At 37.4% G+C, this 18,887-nt stretch overlaps 1 protein-coding gene across 1 annotated transcript in view; it reads left to right on the plus strand.

The window, feature by feature from the left end:
- IFT88 (intraflagellar transport 88) overlaps positions 1-18,887 on the plus strand; it is a 223,394-nt gene that overhangs the window by 20,218 nt on the left and 184,289 nt on the right. The window contains exons 7-12 of the mRNA XM_007942504.2: positions 385-475; positions 3,432-3,536; positions 5,487-5,589; positions 6,903-7,017; positions 9,233-9,464; positions 11,997-12,067. Of these exons, the coding sequence (XP_007940695.1) occupies positions 385-475; positions 3,432-3,536; positions 5,487-5,589; positions 6,903-7,017; positions 9,233-9,464; positions 11,997-12,067 (717 nt within the window). The remainder of the gene's footprint in view (positions 1-384; positions 476-3,431; positions 3,537-5,486; positions 5,590-6,902; positions 7,018-9,232; positions 9,465-11,996; positions 12,068-18,887) is intronic.

Below are 18,887 nucleotides of genomic sequence, written 5' to 3' on the forward strand. Positions count from 1 at the left end.
TGTGTATTCCTGCCATCTTCTCTTGATGTTTCCTGCATCATTCAATATTTTGCCTATAGAATCTCTCAATATTGCAACTCGAGGCTTAAATGTAGTAAGATATGCTTATTAAAAATTATATTTCAAAGAAGAAATATTAAGAGAACACATTATTACTGTTAACTTTTTTGTTATTATTTTTATTATTAATTAGAATAATTATGTAATGTAGTTTTAAAAACAATAATTTGCTTTTTAATGCCTTTTATTCATTTGTTTTGCCTATGACCTTTAAGTTTAAAAGCACAGGATAGATAATGTAGAGGTAAATTAAATTTTAGTATAAATTATTAGTGGTTGAATGACTGAAATTAATACCTGTTTGATTTTATATTTCTTTAATAGCCCAGAAGAAAAGATTAGACAATTAGAGAAGGAAGTAAATGAGTTGGTGGAAGAAAGCTGTATTGCCAACAGTTGTGGAGACTTGAAATTGGTGAGTTCATAAACGCATAGGATTCAAAGTTATGAAGTGTATGTATATTTATGTGTGTGTTTTTATATGTGCACACATACAAGCATCTGCATGCACACAGTCCCTAGGTTACTAACAAGATCCATTCCTAACTGTGTCTAAAACTTCATCAGGGCTTTGAAGCAGGTTTTCCTGGTTCAGTCACAGCTAAGGAGAAGCATCAGTAGAACAGACCAAATTTTTTAAGTCACAGTGAACTGGGAAGATAGCCAGAACAGAAAAAATTACAGGATGAAGCCTTGCTACAAACTTAATGTCCATCTTACAGAAGAAGGGCAGCATATGTGTTGAGTAGCAACCAGATCTCTTGTCCTCGGATTTAAGCACAATCTGAAGCAGCACTGCCTTGCTCAAAGGTGGCAGTGTACCAGGCTGCTTTGAATGTGTGCCGCTCTTCTACAGCCCTGGCAGTAATCCAGTCTCATGGATCAGGCTCCTGAAAGGGCTCACTACGCTTCTTCTGAGTCTGCCATCCCAGAGCTGTGACCCATAATTTTCCTATTTCTGGGTACTGTGTTGAATCTGTCAAATTCAACAACTTTGGATCTGTTTCTGTTTGCTTTCCTCTGCCATGCTAGAGTCGGTTTAAAGAACAAGTAGGAGCTCTCTGTAAGTTGGATGTTTGTAACCTGGGGACTACTGTTGTTGTTGTTGTTGTTTTGCCGTCGAGTTGGCCCCGACTCATAGCGACCCCTCCTTGGGTTTCCGAGGCAGTATCACTACGAAAGTAGGATTGCCCAACCTTCCTTCCGAGGAGTGGCTTGTGGGTTTGAACCGCCTGCCTTCTGGTGAGCAGTCAAGTGCCTTAGGCACTATGCTACCAGAGCTCCTGGGGACTACTCTAGATCAATATTTTTGTTTTGCTCTCGACTGACCTTAACATTATGACTGAAGCAATTTTTTTCCCAGAAGCTAGAATTGTAACTGCTTCATAAGTTATGATGTCAAAACAGTTGGCTGATTTTGTAATTTTTTCCCAGCACTGGTTATTTTAGTAGGGAAAGAACTTCTAATGTATTAGTTAACTAAATCTTACAGCTTGGTGGACTACTGGATTAGTCTCATAGGTTACTAAAGACATAGCTACCATGAGCCACACATAGTGCTAAGTGATTTCATGTTATTTTTCTCAGTTAAACCTTACTACCTCAAATATTCTTTTCTAAGTAAAGTGCAAAGTCATAGTTTGCTTTTTGAGAATCCAACTCTACTTTTGTTTTTATTAACTTTTTTATTATTATTTTTAATTTACTTTGTTTACATAAGGAGATCTGGTGGTGTAGTGGTTAGGGCATTTGGCTGCTAACCAAAATGTCAGTAGTTTGAATCCACCAGCTGCTCCAAGGAGGAAAGATGAGGCAGTCTGCTTCTGTAAAGATTTACAGCCTTGGAAACTCTATGGGGGTCGCTATGAGTAGGAATCAACTCAGGGGCAGTGAGTTTTGTTCACATTACTTTGATTGTCATACTGTATTAATATAATTTCTGTGACTTTCTTATCAGATTAATGAATACTGTTAGAAGGTGCAGTATGTAAGTAGCCACTTTTACTGTTCATAGTACTAGTGCTTTTTATCTGGTTGTTAAAAACAACCCCATGTTGAATTAATCCCCATTTTCCCCAGAAGAAATTCACAACATTGTTTTTTTTGCCTATGGAAAAGGTTTTACCGACGTATAATTGATATACAATAAAGTGTACTTATTAAAAGAATGCAATTTTATAAGTTTCAACACCAGTAAAACCAACACCACAAACAGCAAAACAAAAAATAGTGAACATATGTATTACTCACAAACATTTCCTTTTGCTTTGCAGTTCTTCACTCTGGCCGCTCCACCCCCAAACAAGTGCTGATCTGCTTTATGCCACTTTTTTGTCACTATAGATTAGTTTGCATTGTCTAGAGTTTTATATGAATGTAATCATATGGTATGTACCCTTTTACATCTAGCTGCTTTCACTCAGCATAATTTTTGATACATATTTTTGGTACCAGTGTTCATTCTTTTTCATTGTTGAGGGTATTCTGTCCTGTGAATGAATATACCACAATTTGTTCATTCATTCATCTGTTGATAGACATTTGGGTTTTATTTCAGTTTTGGGCTATTACAGATAAAAGTGCTATGAACATTCCTGTACTAGTCTTTGTGTGACTACACCAAACTCACTGCCATCGAGTCAATTCCATCTCATAGTGATCCCCATTGGGTTTCCAAGGCTGTAAATCTTTACAGTAGACTGCCTCATCTTCCTCCCACAGAGCAGCTGCTGGGTTTGAACCACCAGCCTTCTGCTTAACAGCCAAATGCCTTACTACAAAATGCATCACCAGAGCTGAGTCTTTGTATGGACATATATTTGCTTTTCTCTTGGCTAAATACGTAGAAGTGGACTGACAGGGTCGTATAGCAGTGTGTATGCTTATCTTTTATAAAATGGGAAAAGGAACATTTGAGAAAGATGAGATGGGGCTGGCACCCCGGGCGTGTTCTCAGATGGGTGATTTGTAGACAGAAATTTATATGGAAGTTAAGGATCTGGAAATTGATTGCTTTTAAGAGTGTCTATGTCTGCTAGCCTCTGGAAGGACTTCCTGCACACCTAGGGGTACAGGATTCCAATTAAAAGACAGCTGACTTAGAGAAGCCCCCTAACCACTTCTCTCTGGCCTCTAGTCTGCTCTTTGCTTCAGACAGATGTTCTGTCCCACAGATGTTTTTCATAATGGTGCACTCCAGTTTAAACATACTCCATTCTCTTTTGTTTTTAATGGGAGTTTATGATAAGAACACAGAGCATTAACCTGAGGAATCCAGGGATGGAAAATGAACTCAGATAAGCTTCATACAGAGATTTTTCAAATTTATAAAATTTGATGAAAGTTAAGTGAATTCATTAATTTGATTTCAGGCTTTAGAAAAGGCAAAAGATGCTGGAAGAAAAGAGAGAGTACTAGTAAGACAACGAGAACAAGTTACAACTCCAGAAAATATCAATTTGGACTTGACTTACTCAGTGAGTATTGAAATATCTGCCAAGTAAAATTATTTTGGCTTTGCTTTATGGAACCCAGTAGTCTTTTTCCTTTTTTCATCCTTGTTTCCTTTTCTTTTTAAATCTTACTGGGTCTCAGGTATCCAGAATTTGATTAATAATAATCCTTTAATTGAATTTTTCTTTTTTTTAGTTGACTGTGTATGTTCATCTTTGATCTACACAAGAATCTTTTTTATCTAGCTAGTTATTTTATTTGTTACTAATAATTCAGTAAGTACTTGCCAACTCAACATCCAAAAAAAAAAGCAATGATCTTAACAGTAACCTGCATCTAACCATATAGCACTCCTTACCCATTTCCTTGACCAGAGGGTAAAGACAAAAAACCAAACCCACTGACATCAAGTCGATTCTGACTCACAGCGACCCCCAAGGCTGTAAGTCTTTACACAAGTAGATAGCCTCATCTTCCTCCCACAGAGCAGCTGGTGGGTTTGAACTGCTGTGGTTTTAAAGGTTAGCTGCCTAATGGCTTACTCACTACACCACGAGAGCTCCTTCACAGGAGGGTAAACACCATCTTCAATCATCTGTTTCTCATTCTCTTGCTTTCCTTCTTATCTAGTTCTTTTTGCAGTTATATATTTTCTTAAAAATAGATTCTTTAAAATTGTAGGTATATGGGACTATTTATGACCTTTTAGACTAACTTTCTTCCATTGCTTAGATTCATTTATATTGCTATGTTTCTGTAGTTCGTTCATTTGGCCTGTTACATGATAACCAGTAATCTTCTTTAAGTTTTAGTGTTTTGAATTGTTTCTTGAAATTGAGCCCATAAATTGACTGTATTTCTTAAATTGCTAATATTTATGTTCTACCCAGTGTGATTTTTTTTTTTTAAATAAGATTCTAATGTGATCTTTTTGATCTGTGATCTTCAGTGACTTCAAATTAGGCAAATAAGATAATATTCTATTTAAAAAAAGCCCAAACTCACTGTCATCGAGTTGGAGCCAACTCACAGTGACCCCTCCTTGGATTTCCAAGGCGGTATCTCTATGGAAGTAGATTACTCAACCTTCCTTCCAAGCAGTAGCTGGTGGGTTTGAACCTCCAGCTTTCTGGTTAGTAGTCAAATGCCTTAGGCACTATGCTAAAAGAGTTCCTAATATTCTATAAGGGTGTTAAAAAAAATAAAAAACCAAGACTTAACACCTCTTATTTCTTGCAAAATTGCTTTAATTCTGAGAAGATACTTTCAAGATCCTTGGTATTGATACTTTTGTTGTTGTTTGCCATACTAAGTAATCAAATATTAGATTGTTTTGTTAATATTAATCTAATATTGATGAGCTTTAAGGGGTATATTTTCAGTGGAAGAATGAATGAGAATATGATGATAGGTACAGCTGTCCTCTAAATTTCACCTTAATTTTCTAGGTATTCTATCTAACGTAGATATTATTTGCCATCCATTAATCTCTAAAAGATCTTTAAAGAGTAAATGTGCATTGTTATACCTGCTGATGACAAAAGAATAAGCAACGTAGTCCATCAAATTCTCTTCATAAAGATAAATTAAACATCATGTAGAAATATCTTAAACCTTAAATTATATTAGAAAAGCATGTGTATAATATATCTCTGTGTACACAATTAACAATTTAACTCACTAAACCAAAAAAACTAAAACCAAACTCACTGCCATTGAAGCGATTCCAATTCGTAGCGACCCCCTTTGGGTTACCAAGGCAGTAAATCTTTATAGAAGTAGATTGCCCAGTCTTTCTTCCATGGAGTGGCTGGTGGGTTTGAACTGCCAGCATTCTGGTTAGCAGAGTGATATTTTGATATAAGCAGGTAACTTTGTTGTAGGATTTAATCTCTAGAAATTAAGGCAAAGGGAGCCTAAAATGGTCATTATGTGTCTTTTTTTTTTTTTTTTTGCATTATTTTCTTCCTTAGGTTCTTTTCAACTTGGCCAGTCAATATTCGGCTAATGAAATGTACACAGAAGCACTAAACACATACCAAGTGATAGTGAAAAATAAGATGTTTAGCAATGCAGGTATGTGTATAAGATCAGGTTTTTTTTTCCCAAAAAAGTAATAGTTTTTTGTAATGTTAATTTACATTTCCTTGCTTTATCTTTTTTTCACAATGAAAAGATTTATTCTTTAAGCAAATTTTTGTTTCTGATGGGGTTGTTCTGCTTAATGATACTATTTATGTTAAAATTCACACAAATGCAGGTGAAGAAATGGTTAGTTGGCATAACTATTGGTATAAGATACACCGCCTAACATAACCAATAAGCAGTTACCATCAAGTTTATTCCAATTCAAATGGCAACTCATGTAAGAGTAGAGCTGTGATATGTAGAATTTTCAGTGGATGATTTTTCAAAAGTAGATCATCAAGCCTTTGTCCTTAGGCATCTCTGAGTAGACTTGAACCTCCAGCTTTTCGGTTTAGCAGCCAAGTGCATTAACTGTTTGCATCACGCAGGGACTCTTTGGTGCCTCATAACCAGAAAGAAACCAAACCCACTGCCATCGAGTTGCTGCTGACTCATAGCAATCCCCTTGGACTTCCAAGGCTGTAAATCTTTACGGAAGTGGATTGTCTCATCTTCCTTACGCAAAGCACCTGGTGGGTTTGAACTGCTGACCTTCTAGTTAGCAGCCAAATGCCTTACCCAGTACACCACCAGAGCTCCTTGTTGTTGTTGTTGTTATGTGCCATCGAGTTGGACCCGACTCATAGCGACCTCTCCTTGGGTTTCCGAGGTGGTATCACTATGGAAGTAGATTGCCCAACCTTTCTTCCGAGCAGTGGCTGGTGGGTTTGAACTGCCAGCCTCTTGGTTAGCATTCAAGTGCCTTAGGCATGCTGCCTAATAGTAAACAAAAAATGTATTCTGTCATCACAAGTAGGATGAGTTCTGGAAACCCCATGGAGCCTACTTTGTCTCATGTATCCCCAAAGGGAATTTGTATTTCGAGGACAGTGAGTTTAGGTTTTTTTGGTTAGCTTATTAGAATATCTTTTTCTTTAATATCACATTAAAATGTACATGTCATTATTACATTTAATTGTAAGTATCATATACTTTTTAAGGCTCATGTTTTTCTTAGAAGAGTGCATCTCCAGTTTTATTATGTAAATCAGTTTTTATCCAGTCATGTTTTCATAACCCATCTGTCTTAAATTCTACTTCCTCATAGCGAGTGTGTATATGAAAATAGTATAACTTTTAAAGTTAGAATTTTAGGTAATATCTGAGAAAAGTATCAAAGAACATGAATTGAAGTCATCTAAAATATTATAGAAAAAGTGAAAAACTTAGAATATTATATATTTACTATTTTTTTAAATTAGGAAGATTGAAAGTGAATATGGGAAATATTTATTTAAAGCAAGGAAATTATTCCAAAGCCATTAAATTCTACCGGATGGCATTAGATCAAATTCCAAGTGTCCACAAAGAAATGAGGTAAGTTTATACCATAATAATTGTGCAAAATTTGTTACGTGCTTTTTTGTTGTTGTTTTTCTTTTTAAGAAACAATGTAACTCTTCTGACCTATTGTTAGTGGATCAGTGTTTTGAGATGTTTCTACATGAGAAGTATCATATTTCTGTATATCTGTAGTATTTTGATCTGCTTGCTGTATACATTTATATAACGACAAGTTAAGGTTTAAGATACAATAGGTGATTAAGTGGAAAAAAGTAAGCTTACTGGCCTATATGGTGATTAACTCTGCAGACTATTAACACCATAGTACTGCTGACCTAAAATCAAAATACTAGTTCTCCAGAACACATCAGACTTTAGTATGCAAAACTAGAAAGTTAGAGTCCTTTATGTCTTTGCTATAGCTTAAGAGTGAAATGGTGAAAGGAAGGGATTACTTCTGAATCTCAGAAGAATGGGAGGGGGGGTGGAGCTGGAATATTTTCTATTCCTACAATATGGCAATAGCAGAAATAGTAACTTACCTTATGGTCTAGTGCTAAGAGCATATGAGGTTTGGTGATGTTTTCCTTCTAGGCATATTTCTTTGAAAATTAATATGTTTGTAAATGTCACATTTCATAATCATATGTTTTAAATTATTTAGAACACTTCACTGTTATCAACAGTAATTACCATGGGGTATTTTTAACCCAGTTGAGGTCAAGAATTTAGGCATTTTAGAAAAGGATAGTAATATTAGATAGCATAGTTATGTGCTTTGTAATTGAGACGGTGGCTGCAACAGCAGTTCGGTTGAAAGAATAATAATTGAGAACTAGAATGGTCAAGAGAGGTTTTATGAAGGGGGTATATTTGAGATAGATCACTTAAGTCAAGAGGAAAGAAGGAAGAATGTTCCAGATAAGGGGAGCCATATGAGAAGAGTCAGGGGAATAACAATGTTCATGGTCTAATCCGAGAATAAACGAAGTTAGTTGAAACAGAGGGTTTGTGATGAGGAGTAGTTAGAAATAAAGTGAGATGATATCCACTAGAACTACTGTAATAGAAAAGACAGACAGTAACAAATGTTGGTGTGGATGTGGAGAAGTTGGAGCCCTCATATGGTGGAGGTGTAAAACAGTGCAGCCACTTGAGGAAGTAGGAAGTTTCATAAAGGGTTAAACACATACCATATGACTGAGCAGTTTCACTCTTAGGTATATACCCAGGAGTAATGAAAAATGTCACAAAGGCTTGTATGCAAATGATCATAGCAGCATTATTTGTAATCAGCAATAAGTGGAAGCAACCCAAATGTCCATCAAGTAGGCAGTGGAAAAACAAAAGGTGGTATATTCATATTGTGAAATAATATTATCTCACTCACTGCCACTGAGTGGATTCTGATTCATAGCGACCCCCATTGGGTTTCCAAGGATGTAAACATTTATAGAAGCAGACCTTCTCATCTTTCTTCCACAGAGTGTCTGGTGGGTTCAAACCACCACCCTTTTATTAGCAGCCAAATGCCTTAACCACGATACCACCAGAGCTCCTTATGAAATACCATTAAACCAAAACCAAACTCACTGCCGTCGAGCCAGATCCGACTCATAGCAACCCCTCCTTAGGTTTCCAAGGTGGTATCACTATGGAAGTAGATTGCCCAACCTTCCTTCCAAGGAGTGGCTGGTGGGTTTGAACCACCAGCCTTCTCGTTAGCAGTCAAATGCTTTAGGCACTACGCCACCAGAAATCCTTGAAATACTATTAGACAGTTAAAAAAGGAATGAAGTAACTGATGCATGCTACACCATGGATGAACCTTGAAAGCATTATGCTGATTAGAAGAAGTCAGACACAAAAAGCTACATATTGTATGATTCCATTTGTATACAATGTACAGAAAATATAAATCTATAGAGACAGAAATTAGATTAGTGTTTGCTTAGGGTTAGGGGTTAAGAATGATTGCTAATGGGTACAGGGTTTTATTTTAGAATGATGGAAATGATTAAAATAAGACTGTGGTTATGATTATACAGCTGTGTAGATATAGTAATAATCATTGAATCATACACTTACAATGTGAATTTGATGGTGTGGAAATTATACCTCAATAAAAATTTAACAAAACAAAAAAGTAGTATGGTGGAAAAGAAGAGGAAGAAACTATTTGTGGGATGGCCTTGAATGCCAGACTTAATGAATTCAGACTTTTAAAACTATGTTTGTTTTCCTTCAGGATTAAAATAATGCAGAACATCGGAGTTACGTTTATTAAAACTGGCCAGTATTCAGATGCAATTAATTCATTTGAGCACATTATGAGTATGGTGCCAAATCTGAAGGCAGGCTTCAACCTCATTCTAAGTTACTTTGCTGTTGGAGACCGTGAAAAGATGAAGAAGGCATTCCAAAAATTGATTGCTGTTCCACTAGAAATTGATGAAGATGATAAATATATTTCACCAAGTGTGAGTGTGAAGACTGTTATGCAGCCAACATCTATGGTTTTCTGTTTCCACCAATAAGAAAGTTGAAGGAATGACTTAGGCTTCTACCAGCTTAATTTCAATGGGTTTCATCATTAATATATTTCATTTATTATTTATATTAAGTTTAGAATAGGCCTCAAAAAACAAAACTCACTGCCATCGAGTTGATTCCAGCTTATAGCGATCCCCATTGGGTTTCTGAGGCGGTAAATCTTTACAGAAGTAGATTGCCCCATCTTCCTCCCGTGGAGCAGCTGGTAGGTTTGAACTGCCAACTTTCTTCTGGTTGGCAGTCATATGCCTTAAGTACTGTGCCACTAGAGCTCCTAGAATGGGGCTAGAGATTGTTAAAACAAGCTGAACAATTTCATCCAAAAAAAAAATAAAATGGATGATCTTATTAAAAATAAGATTACATAGCCTTCATTAGAGTAATTTCTTCACCAAGGAATCCTGCAAACCTATTTCAGGGCCTTTTTTCAGTCAGCATCTCAGCAGAGGGAACCTAAGCCGTGTTGTATGAAACACATGAAGAATGTCAGGAAGCAGTACCTTGTCCTTGTTCATAAAGCATAGCATAGTTCAGCTATCAAAAGTCATATTTTCAAAGACCTGGGAGAATATTATATAATGTTTCGTGAAAAAATAGACACACACCCACATGTGAACATAAACTGGGAAAGAATAGAAACCAAAATGGAAACTGGTTTCTGGGTAATGAGATTGTTTTTCTTCTTCCAGCTTTTAAACTATTTTCCAGATTTTTACACATAAATTATTGAAATGCTATCATATTATTTTATATTTAGTCAAAATATATGGGTTTACTTTCATAGATCAAAACGGTAGAATAACATTAGTTTTGTATAGTTGAACTTAGTAGATTCTCTGCACATGTATTTTAGCATAGTGATTATGACCTGTGAAAGAGGCAGGAGGTGGCATCCTTTGACCTTCTCTAACTACACAAGTGGAAGACAAAATCACCATCAGCAGCCTAAGGCCTGTTCCTATGAGGCCAGACATGTTCCCCCTTTCAGCCTTCTTACCATCCTTGATACCAGCCGTCCCTCCTGTGGTACCCACCACCTCTTTGCTGGGTTCGATAATTGGCTGCAGTAGCCACACAGAACTCACAAATTATGGGGTTTATTAGGGAAGCAACAGGCTACAATTCAAGTTCAGGAATGTTCTCGGAATACAGTTCTTCGATCAGGACAGTCTCCCCTCGTCCTTACACGTGCCCCTCTGGCCCTTTGCCTTTCGGCCTGGCCTCTGCCTCTGTGGCAGAGCCTGCCATTCTGTCCTGTGCCTCTTGGTTCCATTGCCGCCATCTTTCAGCCAGGCATCTCTCTCAGCCGGCAGTGAGATTCCATTCTGCCTCTAGGAGGGCCCATTTTAAGCCGGGCAGAGTGGTAAAACTAACCAGTCCCAACATTAGAGTTCCACATACCTGAGAGAGAGCAAACTTTCCCAGATTCCTTCATGCTGTTCCACAGAAATACTCCAGGTGAATGACTTTAACAGTCAGGAGTTTAAAAGCAGCTACTCAGTTGCTCATGGCAAATTCCACCACTGAGTTAATTGCCAGTCTCATTATAGGAAATAACTACTACCTGTTGCCCAGCTAAGTTGACACATATTTGCATGGTCCCACCCAGTAATCCAGTGGGAGTTACAAAGACTATGGCTAGAAAAGCCATACCATGCAACTCACTACACCACAGACCCCAGACTACATGGCTCTACCACTCAGTAATCTATCTCCTTGTGCTTCAGTTCTTTATGTGTAGAATGGACTAATAACAATAATACCGTACATTATTGTGTTGTTGTGAGAATTAAATGAGTTAATTCACGTAAAGCGCTTAAATAATGCTTGGTACATCATGCTGAGTAAATGTTTGCTATTACATATTACTTCTATAATGAGACAAAATAATACATGTGGCAAAAAAGGCGTCTTGCTGTTCTTAAACTCAAACTCACTGCCATTGAGTCAGATCCAACTCATAGCAACCCCTCCTTGGGTTTCTGAGGCAATATGACTATAGAAGTAGATTGCCCAGTCTTCCTTCTGAGGAGTGGCTGGTGGGTGTGAACCACTAGCCTTCTGGTTAGCAGTCAGCTGCCTTTAGGCACTATGCCACCAGAGCTCCCTGCAGTTCTTAGGGAATACAAATATGGATCATACTAAGCAGTTGATGATCACTAAAGTGTTTATATTTGACTTTATAATTTATTAATTTGTACCCCAGCCACAACTTGTATTTGGTTCTTTTCTTTCCAGTCTGTCTTATCAACTGATCATAATCTACGTTGAGTGGAGAATGAGGTAGATAATTAGAAATAGGAAAAAAAAAAATCTCTTTAGTAATATATTAATAATAAAAGAAAAGTTAATTTTTATACAATGAGTGAGTTAGTGGTAGTGGTGAGGTTGATTAGAAATGTAGGTTCTTAGTGTTTGCTTCTGAACTACTTGTTTTTTCCCCAATTTTATCTTCCCAGGATGATCCCCATACTAACTTAGTGATTGAAGCTATCAAAAATGATCATTTAAGGCAAATGGAACGTGAAAGGTAATATTTGGGGCATTTAAATAATTAAAGCTTAATAATGTAGTTTTAATTTTTATAAAAGGGTTGAATGCATTCTGACAATCTCTTATGAAACATGTTTTGTTGTGTTCAGTGTATTTTTTGAGTAGTGCTATTGTTTCACCATTTCCGTACTGTGCTGGGTTCTCTTCCTCAAAATAACCTCAGTCCTCATACTTATTCACCCAGTTATTCTTACTGACTGATTCTTTCTATTTCTTTGTTTTTCCTTTTCATTTGGTCGCCATGGGTCAGAATCAATTCAGTGGCAATTAACAACATATTAGGAGTATATCTCAAGATGGAAGTCCCTTAATATTTAGGAATTAGATTAACATTAAAAATAAAGAAAAGCTCTGGGTAGATGGAGTAGATGTACTTTCTCTAGTCTTCCCTCTAAGTACAATGAAAAACTCTGAACATTATGTATAAAGCAAACATAAGAAAGGTTGAGAGAAGAAAACAGACTGGCTGAGGAACTTGGGACCCAAGTACATGGTTGTGAATTATCTCATATATCCCAGACTTGGAGCTAAAGATGACAACCAGGATATACTTAGTGGGTGCAGATAAAAACATCCCAAGAGAAGCCTGGTTTCCTTAGCCAAAGAACCAGGAAAGGAGTAGCCTAACAAAACAGAAAACTTTCAGATAATAACATTTCTACTCCAGTACCACAAACAGTTACACACTTGACTGCTAGCTGAAAGTTGGCAGTTGGAACCCACCCAGAAGTGCCTCAGAGACAGGCCTGATGATCTACTTTGGAAAGTCACAGCCTTTAATAATGCTATGAAACAGTTTTACTCTGCACACATGGGGTCATCAGGAATTAGTGCAAACTCACCAGCAACTAACTACAACAACACTCCAGCCAAGGACAAGTGGGGAGCTTAGACTTCCACCCTTATGAAACTATAACCAGATACCTCAATGCCCCTGCTATAGTGGTATCAGAGAAGATTAGACAGAAAGTGAGAATTTTAATCCCTAGCAGCTGGTAATGAGTCACCTCTCGCCTCACCCCCAACATGGGGAGCCTGGACTTCCTGGACTTTTGGGTGGACTTCTACCCTACCCAAAAGTAAGGTACCTCTCTTCTGTCCTCTAGGGTGGTGTAGGAGAAGGCCTAGTGGAGAGGCAGGATGTTCACTATTGCTTGGTGGTAACAAGGCTACCTCCAGTGTGGTATCAGTGGAGAACATATGCGAAGAAGGAACGCCCATCCCCACCCAGCAGAAACTAGGTGCCCCTTACCTTGAGTGTCCTAAGAGAATGTGTGTGGAACCTGAACTTCTGCTTCTACCTGGCAGTAATGAGGTGGTGCTCTCTCTTCTTCTACTGGACTGGTATCAGAGAAAGGCCGCTAATCCAAAAGGTTTAAATAAGATCCAAAGTCTCACAGCATAATGCAGAAATGCTCAAATTTTGATTGAGAATCTGTCGTTATACCAGGAACCAGAAAGATCTCAAACTGAATGAAAGACAATCAATAGACACCAACTACAAGATGACAGAGATGTTAAAATTAGCGGTAAAGATTGTAAAACAACCATGATACAAATGCTTCCGCAAGCTGTTACGAACATGCTTGAAATAAGTGATAAAATAGAATGCCTCAGAAAACAAATAGAGAATCTCAGCAAAGAAATAGAAGACATCAAAAACATGAAAAAGACATGCTTACTGGTCTGATAGAGACTGAAGAAACCCCAGAGACTGTGGCCCCTAATCATCCTTCAGGCCTGGAATTGAACTCACTCCCGTGGATTCCAGCCAAACAATAGGCATATAAGGTGAACATTACACCAGGTAGGTATACTTCTTGGAACAGTCAACCATGGGAGATCAGAAGGGCAGTATTTGCAGAGGGAGATAGCTCAGAGGACAGGAATGCTTAGGAAAGAAGGACACAGGGAAAAGGTGACCACAGAGAGGAAGTGGGAAAAGAACTATTACATTAGGGTATTGCAGTCAATGTTGTGCAACAAAATGTGTATGAACTGCTAATGAATTTGCTCTGTAAACTTCCACCCAAATCACAATTATAGGAAAGAAAGAAATAGAAGACAATAAAGAACAAGGTGGAAATTTTAGAAGTGAAAAATATAGTAACTGAAATAAACAACTCAGTGGATGGGCTCAACAGCAGAATAGAGGGGACAGAATAAAGATTCAGTGAACTGGAAGATAGAACATAGAAATGTCTATGGAAATAATCTGAACAACAGAGAGAAAATCTTTCAGGAATAAGGAGAAATGAAGAACAAGGAAAACTATGGGAATTTCTTGTCAACAGGCCTACTCTAAAAAGAAAAGAAATGAAAAAGAAGGCACCTTAGAACATTAAGAAGGAAGAACAAACAAGTGAAGTAAGCAAAAGTACTACTAAATATAGTAGGCTTTCTTTTTCTTGAGCTTTCTAAAGTGTGTTTGACAGTTGAGACTATAATGTTTGGGAAAATTTGGAAGTTGTTAAAGATTTCATTTTATTTGGATCAACGATCAGTGCCCATGGAAGCAGCAGTTAAGATATTAAGTCTAAACAATAAGTCAACCTGTATTGCCTTGGCAAATCTGTTGTAAAATACCTCTTTATAGTTTTAAAAAGCAAAGATGTCACTTTGATGACCAAAGCTACCTGACCCAAACCATGATATTTTCAGTCACTTCGTATCTTGCAAATCGACTAGTGAAAAAAGAAGACTGAAGAATTGACACATTGGAATTATGACGCCAGTGAATATCACATGGACTGCTAGAAAAACAAACAAATCTGTCTTGGTAGTATAGCCAGAATGCTCCTTAGAAGCAAGGATGGGTGAGACTTGATCTCAGATACTTTGAACATATTATCAGGAGGGACGAGTTCCTTCTAGACATCATGCTTGGTAAAGTACAGGGTCAGCTAAAAAGAGGAAGATTCAACGAAATGGATTGACATATTGGATACAACAATGAGCTCAAACATAGCAATGATTGTGAGGATGGTACAAGAAAAGGTGTGATGGTTAATGTTATATGTCAACTTGGGTAGACCATGATTCTCAGAATTATGCAGTTTCCTCCATTTTGTGATCCATTTGTGTTAAAGACGTTTCCTTGGGGGTATGGCAAGCATCTCATATATATGGGATGTTCTTGCAGAGCTCGCTCTTTCTTTTTTCTCTCTCCTCTCTCTCTCAATCCTGCATCTGAATTGCCATCATCTCACCTCTAGTTCATGGGACATGAGCTGGTAACCTGCTGCCTAATGTGAAGATTTTGGGATTCACCAGCTCCCACAGCCCCATGAGCCAACAGTCTGCCTACTGCTCTGATGATTTTTGGTTCGTTAGCCCTTGCAACATCGTGAGTCAGTAGAAGCCTCCAGCCTGACATCTAACCTATGGATTTGACTCTTGCCAGTCTTCACAACTATATGAGCCATTTCCTTTAAATAAAACTCTCTCTCTATGTATATTTATATATACACCTACTTCTTATTTATTAACGGTCTCATTATCTGAAATTTTGTATTTATGACAATAGTAAAAAAATCTGTCCAACTATTTTGCACATTAAGATGTACATCTGGCAGTAATAAATGCCGAGATGTGAGATTAGAGTAACACTGGCTCTAAAGGTTAAGATTATGTGTCAACTTGGCTAGGCATTAATTCTCAGTGGTTTGGCAGTTACGTAATAATGATGTGATTTGGCAGTTATGCAGTGATATAATTTGTCAGTCATGTAATGATATAGTCATCCTCCATTTTGTGATCTGATGTAGTCATCCTCCATTTTCATGTAACACTGATTTTCACATAATGACCTTGTGTTTGGAATCTAACCAAGTCAATAAGTGAGAAGTGGGAATATATGCTTTACTGGTTTTGTTCCTCTAGAGAACCCAATTTAATTCACCAGACAACATACAGATTTATAGATCAGTGGACTCGAATTGAGAATCCAGAAATAAACTAACACATCTGTAGTCAACTGATTTTCAACAAGTTGCCAAGAATAGTCAGTGGGGAGAGTGTAAGTTCAATAAATGGTACTAGGACAACTGGATTTCCACATGTAAAAGAATAAAGTTGGACCTTTAAAAAAATGAGCTCAAAATGAATCAAAGACCTAAATGTAAGAAATAAAACTGTACAATTCTTAGAAGAAAACATAGGGGTAGATCTTCAAGGCCTTGTTTTTGGCAATGGATTCTTAGATATGACACCAAAAGTACAAGCAACAAAAGAGAAAGTAGATCAATTGGATGTCATCAAAATTAAAAACTTTTTGTACTTCAACGGACACTTTGAAGAAAGTGTGAAATCCACAGAGTGAGACAAAATACTTGTTGCCAGGTCTTTCTTTTGAGTCTCCTCTTGGTGGACTTGAACCAACCTTTCGGTCAGCAGCTGAGCATGGTAACCGTTTGGACCACCCAGGGGTTCCACAGACCCCTTAGGATGGCTAGAACAATAAAAGTCAGATAATTGCAAGTGTTGGTGATTGTGTGGAGAAACCAGGACACTTACATACTGCTTGTAGGAATGTACAGTGGTACAACATTTTGGAAAATAGTCTAGCAGTTCCTCAAACAAACATAATGTTACCACGTGACCTAGCAATCCCACACCTAGGTATATATACTCAAGAGATATGAATACATATGTCCACTTAAACATGAATGATTATAACAGCATTTTTCACAATGGCCAACAGGTGGACACTAACTTAAATGTCCATCAGTGACAACTGGATAAGCAAAATGTTAGTAGATCCACGTAATGAAATATTACTCAGCCATAAAAAAAGAGTGCAATACTGATACATACCACAACTTTGGTGAATTTTAAAACCTTGTGCTAAGTGAAAGAAGCTAGTCACAAAAGTTTACATATTATATGATTCTATTCATAAGAAAGTTCAGAATAGGGAAATCTGTAGAGATAGAAAGTAGATTAGTGGTTCCTTAGGGAGGGAAGAGGAGATAAAGAATTAGGTAGGACTATGATTAAGGAGCTCTGGTAGCATAGTGCCTCAGGCACTTGACTGCTAACCAGAAGGCTGGCGGTTCAAACCCACCAGCCACTCCTTGGAAGGAAGGAAGGAAGGTTCGGAAGGAAGGAAGGTTGGGCAATCTACCTCCGTAGTGATAGGAAACCCAAGGAGGGGTCGCTATCTGACTCGACGGCACATAACATCAACAACAACATGATAAAGGGTATAGGGTTTCTTTTTAGAGGTGATGAAATGTTTTAAAATTGACTGTGGGGATAGGTGCACATATCTGTGACTATAAAAATCATTTGAATTGTATGCTTTAAATGGTTGAATTGTATGGTATATGAATTACATTTCAGTAAAACTATTTTTAAAAAAACATAAAACTGTAACACTTTGAGCAAAAATGAAAAAGGAGAAAATCTTGAGACTGTAGGGCTAGGCAGAGAGTTGTTAGACCCGACTCAAAAGTACCATCCTTTAGGGGAAAAATTGTTAAACTAGACTTCATCAAAGTGAAAAACTTTCACTCTGCGAAAGTCTATCAAGAGGATGAAAAGATAAGCTACAGAATGTGAAAAAAATATTTGCAAACCATGTATCTGCTGCCCAAGAAGTGGAATATGTAAAGAACTTCAAAGCTCAACAGTGAAAAAAAAAATTCAATTAGAAAATGGATCAAAGACATGAAGAGTCACTTTGCTAAAGAGGATATACACAGATGGCAAATAAGCACATGAAAAGTTATGCAACATCATTAGCTTTTAGGAAAATGTAATTTAAAACCACATGAGATACCACTACACACTTAACAGAATGACTAAAATAAAAAAATAGTTTTTTAAAAAAATAGTGACAACACCAAATGCTGGCAAGGATTCGACGGAATCACTCATATTTTGCTGGTCAGAATGTTAAATAGTAGTCACCCTGGAAAACAGTTTGACAGCTTCTGGAAAAACGTGAACATGCAACTACTATGTGTCTCAGAAGTTGTACCTCTGGGCATTTACCCAAAGAAATGAAGACTTCCTATGCTCACACAAAACCCTATGCATGAACATTTACAGGAAGTTTTTTGTAATAGCCCCAAATTGGAAACAAGCCAGATGCCCTTCAACAAATTGTGATATATCTATAGCATGGAGTATTACTCAGCAATAAAAAAGAATGAACTATTGATACAGGCAACAATCTGGATGAATCTCCAGGGAATTATATGAAGTGAAAGTAAGCCAGTCCCATTCTATTCATGTAATACCATTAAAATGACAAAATCCTAGAAATGGAGAATAGATTAGTGGTTGCCAGCAGTTGAGGAGGGGGTGGGAGGGCAGGAGGGAAATGGTGTTGCTATAAAAGGGCAACATAAGGTTGGTCTTTGTGGTGATGGAGATAGTCAATATCTTGACTTTATCAATGTTGGTATCCTGGTTGTGGTACTACACTACAGTTTTACAAGATGTTATCATTGGGAGAAACTGGTTAACGGGTACAGGGGTCTGTGTTATTTCTTGTAAATTCATATGAATCCACTGTTACGTCCAATAACAATTTTAATTAAAAAAAGAATGACTATTAAAAAAGAATGTTTAGGGAGTTCCGGCAAGATGGCGGACTAGGCAGAAGGACTGCACAGACCCTCTTCAACAAAGACAAGGGAAACCAATTGAAACAGACACAGAAGATAATCTTGGACCCCTGAGCCTCGAAGGGAAGGATACAGAAGTAGACTAAACCCCAACTAGCAGAAGAATTTGCGTGAAAATACCAAAAAAGGAGACATACGGAGCTGTGGTCTGGCAGGGACCTG

This window comes from Orycteropus afer, unplaced genomic scaffold, assembly GCF_000298275.1.
Source record: "Orycteropus afer afer isolate SDZICR_OR568_19922 unplaced genomic scaffold, OryAfe1.0 scaffold00092, whole genome shotgun sequence".
NCBI lineage: Eukaryota > Metazoa > Chordata > Mammalia > Tubulidentata > Orycteropodidae > Orycteropus > Orycteropus afer.